The following is a 10,588-nucleotide window of genomic DNA, read 5'->3' on the forward strand; positions in this document are numbered from 1 at the left end:
GATTGTTAAATTTAAGTTATTTTAATAATTTACTAAATCAAAGGATTCTCTCTTTCACTTTTTTATGAAAAACGATACGAACAGTGAGATTATTCCAATTTTTAGAAATTCACCATTTTTATATACATATTTACAATACACATATTCAAACATTCTTTATACCTATCTTTACGAACTATGAACTGAATGTGCTAAAAATGCAGATCATTCGTTATTAGATCATGGACGTTTAAGGAAATCCTAATTTTTATAAATACAACGAAAGAAAGAGGAAGTAAATTGAGATTTATTTCGTTCTTCCAATGCTATAAGGGATACTTTGAATATTTTGTATATTATGTGCATTGTCTATGCTTCTCCACATTTTTATTTTCCATAGATACATAAATACATAGAATATTGATTATGAAATAACAAGTGGAAAAGTACACGATAAAGCTTTTATGTGCACTCTAATTTTCAAACTGAACGACTTAAAAAATGTATTAACAGTGTTTCAGCTTATCTCACTCTCTAACTATTTCTATGTATTTCTGAATATGGATAGCCAAATCATGATTTGGTTTCCTCTTAATATTATATCTTATATTATATTTTATTTTTCTATTATTAATTTTTTATTTATGACACTTATTTATTATCAGCTTGCTTTCTACGTTTAATTTGAATGCTTTTGTAAATTTAAAAGATAGTAAGATTCGTATTATTAATTTAGAAACGCTATTACATACAGAATTATGTCCTTCGAACTAAATTAGCACGAGACCATTTTAACTTTTTCACGTGATATTCAAATATTGTAAAGTTTCTTCCATCCAGCTATGAGTAGTTTAGGATAGATAGCAAAGTAGATGTTGCAATCATCCAACAAGCCAAATATATCAAGTAAAATAAGTTAATTGAAAGGATATTGGATTTCGTATTCTATTTAATAACGGATCTTTGATGAATAATTTTGTATTTGATGAAGATTTTGGCAATCGTAAGCCGAGTTTATCGAGTGTCGCGTGAACTACGATAAAATTGGCTGATTTCTAATGGATCTTACACAAGCGAAACTTATAGAAAATTAAATTTTGCGAGGCGTGTATAGGATTCTATGATCAAATTCAAACATAAACGCACACGTACATATTTCTACGAGCTTTTTTATCCAAAGAAGGCATTGAAACCGAAAGGAACAGCGTAAAAAACGAGCCTGTCGGTCGGAGTTAAAGCAACCGTAGCGACTTTCTATCAGTAGCAAAAAAACCGACCTTGAAACAACAATTTGCGAAGAAAGAAACGATGAGCCTAGCGGATTTCTCGGTCAGCCAGGAAGGAAGCCCTGCGACGACGATCGCGGTCTTCGCGTTTCTCATCGGTGCAACATCGACGCGGCGGCCACCGATTGATTTTTAATTGATTTATAATTATGGAAGATTTATATAATTATTACAGAGTATCTCGACAACCGTGACAAGATTAACAACAAAATGATGAAACAGATCGAAAGTATAGAATAATGTGTTTTCATATGATGCATCGTTTTCGAAAAGATCGAACCTCAAAATTTGTCTTGAACTTGGCTAATTACAGACTGGACAGAAGTAAATAATTGACAGGAGGTTATTCTGCATGCGAAAATAAGTCGATAACGCGGAATAAAATTTTCCCGTTATACGCTTCCATCACGAGAAAAATAAATTTTGAAATTCTTTAACTAGATATATTCGAACCTTATTTTCTCGAAGATGAAGTCTTAAACGGAAAAGTATTGTTCCACATTTTTTACTTATCTTTTGCATGTAGAATAATCTCCTGCTGATTATTTACTCGTACGTAGTCGGTAATTAGCCAAGTTTAAGTATACCTGATAAATTTCTCAGCTCAATTTTCTCGAGAACGAAGCGTAATAAGAAAAGATTTTATTCTATGTCTTTAACTGTATTTTATATTGTTTTGTCACTTGTCGACTGTATCATAATTGCTGGGATTTATATATTACAGCGTAAAGAGATAGACGTGAAATCGACGAAGACGTTAATTATTTCGTCAATGTGAGAATTACCAAGAAAATTTTAAGAATCTCTGTTTTGTTATGTAATTCACCGTTTTAAGCTTCGCGAAATTAACGAACACTAGAAGGAGAAATAGAAGTATCTTCGTTACATTTATACAATGTTTCTCCGTTGCAAAAATTATTCCACTATAAAATGTATGACATCTAAAAGAATTTAGTGCAAATGTCACCTTTTATCCGAAGAAGGAACATCGACCGAAAAGTGGTATTCTTTAAGACAATACAAATTAATGACATCTGTATATCGATTACAGTATTTTCGTAATTTTTATAAGTAGAATGCGAACGTTTATGCTTTTATAAAAACTTTCAATGTATCGAATTGAAGTATTATTTATAACATTTTGAGGAGGAAAGAAATCTCCACGTAGGCTCTATCGCTTCAACAGACAAATTAGCGCAGACGTCGATGCATGTATATAATTTTTTTGAAATATTTTTCAACTATCCATTATGTGTTCTGGGAATTTTTCCAAATAAAACCACGTACAAAAACATTTCTTCAATGTTCGTCGCAGAAAGTAAGAATCGTGAAATTTCCCCTGTCTCGAATGTGTTAATGACGTACACGAAGATCAAACTTCGTTTCGATCAAATAAACATCCAGAGTCCTTAGGCATATAATATAATATATACAATTGGGGAATAAAATATAATGAAATAATGAAAAGTACGAATTATTGCTGCTGACATATCCGTTCGCAAGCACTGCGTGTGGCGCGCGTCGATGCGCGGCCAGCCACCTTCCTGTGGCCGAGGAAAGGCGATAGTACCGGTAATGATCGGATGAGAAATATTCCTCGTGGCTGAAATGAGTGGCCACGGAAGGACGCGCCGGCAACCGACACTCCTTTTCTCGGCCATGAAAGTAAAAGTTCGCTCGTGGCAGAGTTACCGCGAGAAAAAGCAAGAAAATAGAGCAAGAAGGATGGAGGCCGGACTGGCCGAGCTACTGGAAAGCCTCGTCACGTCCGTTTATTGCACTTTTCTTCCTTCGACACTTCCTTTTTGTTCGCAGTGCCCTTTTATGTTTGTTTTGCCAAGCTGCTTCGTTTTTTCTTTCTCTGTTTGTCGAATTTGGACGCGTTGTGGGAAGAAGAGTAATAAGGTAGGCGAATTGAATTTTGAAGGCAGTATTACGTAGAACAATGGCATTTTCGAAGGGTCTTGTATCTTTCGTTTCTTTTTTAATCTCGTTGACGGAACTTCTTAGTTTGTAATTGTGGTTGATTTGCGATTCGTACATTATGTTATTAATTGATATTAGGATTAATTATAGGAAAGTTGGCAATGAGAATTAGAGATACTGTTAACGACTGTTGATTCTTTACGATAGTAAATTAGCTATATATCAATAGCGTTGTTAAGATACAAACAAATCGAATGGGAAGAAATTGAATTAGAATTCGATATATAATAAATTTAGCACTCACAATCACATCTATTTATTCTTGTCGAAGCTCGTTGCAAAAGAGCTCGTTACATATTGGCATACTTAGACTGACATCTAGTTTTATCGTTAGAAAGACCTCGTTTTAGAATATAATTTTTCACTTGAGAATTACTGGTATAATAAATAATTCGATAATTCGATGGTACATGGTATTGTGTGAGCTTCTGAATTCCACCAGTTCGATTTCTATGAACATTTTATAGATATTATAAAAATCACATAACATTTTAAAGTTATGGTGTACATTTTATGTCTTTTATTACAATATGTTTCGTTATAACAAAGTGTTCACAAAGTGTTATACAAATTATAAACTTGACAAACGTTGTTTAATAACAATCACATCATTATTAAAAATGAAGAAATTCAATTAAAAGCTACTACTTTCTTCAAAACTTGCTCTTGTACAAAGTTGATATCTGGAAACTATTTTGATTTTTATTAGATACTGAATGTGAGTAAAAATATTAAGCGAAAAAGGAATTGAACGAGACAATACCTTGTACTGTACAATTACGTACAATTACTATGACTTATTCGAAAAGTCTTATTGTAGTGTTCAACAAAATGAGATAATCGTATTTACTCATATCACGATTCAGCAATATAAATTATGGACCAAGGTAAATATTGGGTATAAAACGTCACACACAGTCAATATACGAAACGTTTCACTTTAACTAATAGAAACTGTCTAAAAGGCCCCGATACAATAAATCTCTTGAAATTGCAACAACGAAACTGTCCGTATGGGATACACGTTCCATAATGCACAGTATCGTAAATTACAAGAAACATTACTAATTGCAGAAGAACCATTAATCTTTCCACAGTTACCTAAGATTAAACGCCATTTAAAACCACGAGCAAGCAAACAAAAAATTTTGGACGTACAGCACTTTTTACCAACGTAAGTTCACATTCTTAAACCGAATCATTATTTTCATATTATCGTCGCGTTATCCAATGCTTAAAAACTGAGACAAACGCATTTTTGCGTCTACGAGTAAATAATCGTTGGCCAGAGTGATATGAAACGAAATTTGGCCCAAACTTTCCGAAAACTCGAATATTGCTCGAGTTTTGGCGTAAATTCGACGTTTCTCTGCAGGACACTGGCAAATATACAGTTACTTCCCAAAGTATTCGTTGTAACAGTTGTAACATCTGATTACAATTCCTGTTATAAAAACAGTACTTCGGTTCTTTGTACAGGTGGAAGCGTCACGACGTAACAGAAAACTCGACTTAACGTAAGCTGCCATAGTATGTAGTCGAAAATACGTAATGCCGTTAAGAAAGACAAGGTGACTGAGTTTTTGTAAAAAAAAAAAAAACTTTTTGGGATCGTCCTATATCGTAATATGTAGTCGATTGAAACATTTTTGTGTCAGGTTAACGGAAATGCCTGAAAAATCGTGAAAAATCGTGAAAAATCGACAGTTTGGTACACCCTATCAAGAAATCTGATTTACTGTATTACAAGTTATTGTAACATGGTATACACGTTATTTCCAGAAAATTTCTTCTTCCTCGATATGATCGATAACGATCAGGAAAAATTTCATGGTTAAATTTAATTCATAAAATTGAAAAACGAACAATCCCAAACTAATAATTCCAATCGAAAAATTGATATGAGTTGTTCCAGTTGCGTGAATGATTCTGTACAACAAATTTGTCCAAATTTTATCACAATATAATTGAACGTGATCCATTTCAATTTCAACGAATATTTCAAAGAAATATACAATTTTAAAGTACAATAAATAACGTTTTACAAAAGGAGAGTTAAGAGTTAAACAAATACTTTCATAATTAACCTAGATATATAGCTATACATATAATTCAATTTTTGCGAGTAACTGTAGCAGCCAAGTCGGGTTTCGCAATTATGTCGCGACATAATTCGCGATTTAACTGTAATTGCGATTCACTTTCCGCATCGGGCAATTCACCTTCTCAAATTCGGCGAAAGGTATCACGAGGTTGAACGGTAATTACGTTTTGCGGTTTCAGGATATGTGCTGCAACGTTCCGGCCGTTTCGTCAAGCTGATGCGCTTTTAATCTGCCGTTTTAATTCGGCCGACGCTTCGCAGTTTTCTCTGCGAATAACTAGCTTCCTTGGAAACGACGTTGCGCGATCGCTCGCGAAAATTAAACGACTACCCGGCACGAAAGGGATGGAGAGAATATTGTATGGTAGACCGGAAGTTTGTAGTGATGATGTAATTGATGAAAAGGTGAATCTCTTTTAGTTACAATTGCCTATATATTATATATATATATATATATATATATATATATATATATATATATATATATATATATATACACAAATATGTATATATATTTTTATATCATATTTTCTGTTTCTATTATATATTATATTTTATATTTATATTACAATTTTATTTTATCTATATATATTTTTTTATTCTATACATTTAAGTTTAAGTAATATTTGTAAATATATATGTCGGAGATGAAAGGACACCTGCCTTCTCTTTCGAATTCTTAGGAAAATCCGCAACACTTTAATCTCATAAGTTAACCCGATTATAATTGTCCGAGATCTGCGATAATGAGCTTGGGCTCGAGGCGACAACTAGTCGCCGAACGTAGTCGCGGTCACAGGATGAACGTTTTTACCTAATTGAGACTAATAGAGACGTTTTACCTAATGGAATAATTGTGTACGTTATAAGCAATTATAGGTATAGTTTATTTTCGATAGAAACGAAGGAACGTATTAAAAAATAATGGGCTCATAAGTACAAAAGAGCTTTACGTCCAAGAGATTAGGAATCGAAGTATTGAGCGCTCTTACTTTTCGTAGCTACTTGGTTAAAGGGATAACACGTTTGTGATCATTCTATAAAGTTTATGAAGAACTAATGCATAAACAGCCCGCATAATTGTGATGCGTGTTTTTTCTGAAAAAGAATGATCGTAGATTTCGTTGAACGTATTCGAGTTATAAAAATTCATAGACTTACGAATATATAATATGTACGTTCACAAGCAATGCGTAGGATCAAAAGGATTGAAGCATATAGTGTATATAGCAAAATAAAATTGGCTGTAAGAGAAAGTGTTTAATTTAAACAAGCTTCTAAATATATATATATATATATATATATATATATATAATGTCTGTTTGCAGTGTATACAAGGTACGTTTCAGTAGAATGTTATAAATATTAATTGTTATCGTGAAATAGCCTTGATGTAATATTTCTACTATTAGAATATTAAATAACATTCGTCTAATATTATTCAATATTATTTTAATATTATACGAATATATTAGGTTGTCCGAAGAGTTTCTTTCGTTTCATAAGGTGATAATAGATGAGCAACAATTTCTGTTTTATATTATTTTATTGAATTAGGTGTGATCCATTTCGTTCTATTTTTTATTATTATGTTAGCATGTAATTCAATAAACTACTATAAAACAAAAAACATTGTGCGTCTATTATTTCCTTATAAAACGAAAGGAACTTTTCGGACAATCTAATAACATAGCTGGGTTTAAGACAATATTGACCTAAGTATTAAGAGTAACTAACTATAAGTTTCATATGGGAGAGATTAACTCTAGGGTGTGAACTGGTCTTTATAGTTTGCAGTAAATATTATTTGACTATCATTATTGACTTCACAATGTAATGGCCCGAACTTGCCTTGAGACGACATAAACGTAACCGTTAGTGGTCGGTACATAAATAGTCAATGGTTAGAGCATAACTAACCAAGTGTCTGTTAAGGAACAAGGTCGTTTATGACCAGAAATGGCCTACTTTTAAAGAAATTCATTATGAACAATGAATAATTGATCATCTATTGAAACATTGTTAGGAAGGACAGTAGCGAATTACCATTAACAATCTAAGATTATATTGATTATATAGCAGATTATATTTTTAATAGAAATCGTAGTATGTACAGATTCATTTCAGATACTAAATTTTATAACGAACGCTTTACTTTGCATATTTTGTATATTCTTGCACGTTAATTCTTGTGTTTTCTGAATATTTAAATCTTTCACTTAAAATGCGTGAACATCCGCAGTCTAATAATGATAAACAGAAAATTTTCTTTTTTCCAAAATCTTTTGCAGATAATTACCTACCTACATCAGATTTATGATAGAGAAAAGTTGGCCTCTCTAGTTGTTTTTGAGAGAACAGCATCAACAATTGTATCAAATCGATTCGTATTCGAGTCAGCGTACAAGATTCTTTCACTCAATCAGAAGTAAAGTCCAACAAATTAGATTCAATATAATCGAGGAAGTTCTATATTAAAATTACGAGTTGAACAAAATCAATCAGTCAGTTTTATAAAATCTACGATTGACAAGCTGTTATCTAGAAAGAAAGTTAGAAAATTTATAAATTAATAAGATATTGAACAATACAGAGATAGACAAACTTACCTAGAATTCGTTTGGTAAGTGAATCTTTCTGCCTCGATTCCTGCGCGTGCTCTTGCTTGCAAATCATGATCAACTCCATAAACGTAATCTGCGAATAGAGCATAATTTTTCTTATAAATTTACAACGAAGAATTGTAGGAATATCATGCTGTATAAAAATATATAGTATATGCAATATTATTCATGTAAAATGTTATTTGTATATAGTAATATATAATAAAACTTTTCTCAACGCTTTACAAATTCTACAAACTATAGTTATTTCACACATTATTATTAACAAATAACAATGCTTAATACAGAGAAAAATATTAATATCCTATAATATATTGTCTATACGTGTATGTATGTGTGTATGAACGCACGTATGTATAGAGTGAATATTTACATTCAAATTTTTCAGAGCCTAAGTCATGGAAAAAAATGTATTCCATACATTTGAATAGTTTTGCATAAGAGATCATTGCTGTTTATTTATAGAATAATTTCACACACATCTTATATATCTATATTTTTTATATACTATCTTTTATGCTTATTATTTCATTTCGTCGTTATTAACATCATATTCACAATAGTTGTTATTTTCTATATTTCTTACCAGATTATGAAATTTTCAATTATAATTAATCATATTTCTATCTTATAAGCAAGGAAATATTTCATTATAAAAAGTTATCAAGTTATTTCTATTATTACATACATAATTTGACAGCTTCGTGTCAATAAAAATAGGGCAATTAATCGCATTACTTATACTTTTGCATAAAACTTAAGCTTTTAAGCATCACAGTTTACGTCATAAACTCATGAGGGCAAAAGTGATATAGAAAAGTATTAAAAAACGATATACAACAAAGTAAACAGATAATACATTAAATAAACATTCAAAATTGATATACAAAGTATATAAGAAATTTGCAATAGACACTATAGTGCCTGGGTTTCTCAATTTATTACATTTCTTTTTTTTTCTTCATATGAAAGTATCCCAAAACATATATATATATATATTTATAGGGATATTTTAAGAAAAGTTATTAATTCAAGAAATAACTACGCGACTTTAGTAAATGTAAAATCTATTATTTATTGGTTAATTGCAAGTCATTTACACGATATTTCACAGATTAACGATATTAAAAATATGTTCACTTCTCTAAAATTTTATGAATAATTTATACAAAACATTTTTAAATATGTGAATGCTATGTAACGAAATGCGACCATTATGATTATACTGGTGAAACGAATCTGAAAATGTATATGGAAATTATGAGATAGCTATTGCAGCACTTTGTAAATAGCGTCGAAGAATTTGAACAGTCAATTATTTACTGTTACTATAATCAGACCAATTTGTACTAATTGTTACGTTTAAGATCACTATTTATATCTGTAGTAATGGTAATTATTTAATAAATATCTTATATAATCTTTTAGAGTTTAAGGTCTGCCAGTTTTATTTGCCATATACATTTTCAATTATGAATATAATGACGGTAGTCTTTTCACTGTTCTCTTACAGTGGTAATGAAATTTCAAAACGATTCCTTTAACGTACTTGTACATAATATGTTCATAAAAATTTTCTCTGGCAAGCGATTAAATAGTTTCATGTGCCAGCGTAACTTCAAGGAATTACTACGTGACGCGACGTACAGCGAATGAAACATGATTAATGATTACATTAATGAGTTCCTTAATACTAACGAGATTTTATTCGCGAGTTGATTTTATGATGTAACTGTGGAACATCATCGCGATCAACAACAACAACAACCAATTTTTGCTGCGGCGTGAGAGAAATCTCACGATTGTCTTCGACAATTCTCCTCAAAATTGTAACAGCAAAGATCATGTGCCTTTTTCGTTGCACAACGGATACATGGTTATTAAAAAAAAAAAAAAAAACACGATTTTCGAGTTTTCGAGGCATATTTTAATTTTGCTAACGCACGCTGAAAGATTCCTTGAACTTTGCAATTTTTAACTTTTGCAATGGCCAGGAGATAACGAAAATAACGTTGAACACACTAAAACTGTGAATAACAAATGTGTAAGGAAAATTATTAAAGACAACGTATCGGTTTTGATAGTGTTAATGAATATTTCAGAGAGATTGTAAAACAATTAAGATATAGTTAAAATAATAATTTTTATCTTTTCGTTTTATCCTTTCTGCTTAACCCGAATGACAAACAAAACTTTGGAAATAAAAGGTCTAAACGATACTACTCAACGCTACTTTTCATTTCCTTTTACATCAACATTTTAAAAGAAATTGTTAAATATTGAATTTTATTTTGCTAATTTAGTAACTATAATTCCTATTATTTTTCAGATCTTCTTTTAATATTATTACAAGCAATTGCCTTGTAAGCTATCAATTTATAAGCAATAGTTTTGGTTAGCTGAAGAAATGTATTCTTAAAGCGTAGTCTATATATATTCAGATACTTCGAAGGAATTAATTAAGAATTTCTACTTGCCTGAAATATCAAAATGGTGGACTGTCGCTGTGACTGCCAAGGCCACAAAGATTATAGTGGATAGCAGATCTAAGCTGCACCTGAAGCAAAAAATAAAAAAACAAATTCAGTTAGAGGATGAATATTCACGCT

At 31.1% G+C, this 10,588-nt stretch overlaps 1 protein-coding gene across 1 annotated transcript in view; it reads right to left on the reverse strand.

The window, feature by feature from the left end:
* The window catches only part of LOC132904726 (uncharacterized), a 28,525-nt gene extending 18,700 nt beyond the window's left edge, over positions 1-9,825 (reverse strand). Inside the window, exons 1-2 of the mRNA XM_060955440.1 lie at positions 9,678-9,825; positions 7,965-8,052 (exon numbers count right to left, since the gene is read on the reverse strand). Coding sequence (XP_060811423.1) covers positions 7,965-8,052; positions 9,678-9,825 — 236 coding nt within the window. The remainder of the gene's footprint in view (positions 1-7,964; positions 8,053-9,677) is intronic.
* Between the last annotated feature and the right edge of the window lie 763 nt (positions 9,826-10,588).

This window comes from Bombus pascuorum, chromosome 2, assembly GCF_905332965.1.
Source record: "Bombus pascuorum chromosome 2, iyBomPasc1.1, whole genome shotgun sequence".
NCBI classification, from domain to species: domain Eukaryota; kingdom Metazoa; phylum Arthropoda; class Insecta; order Hymenoptera; family Apidae; genus Bombus; species Bombus pascuorum.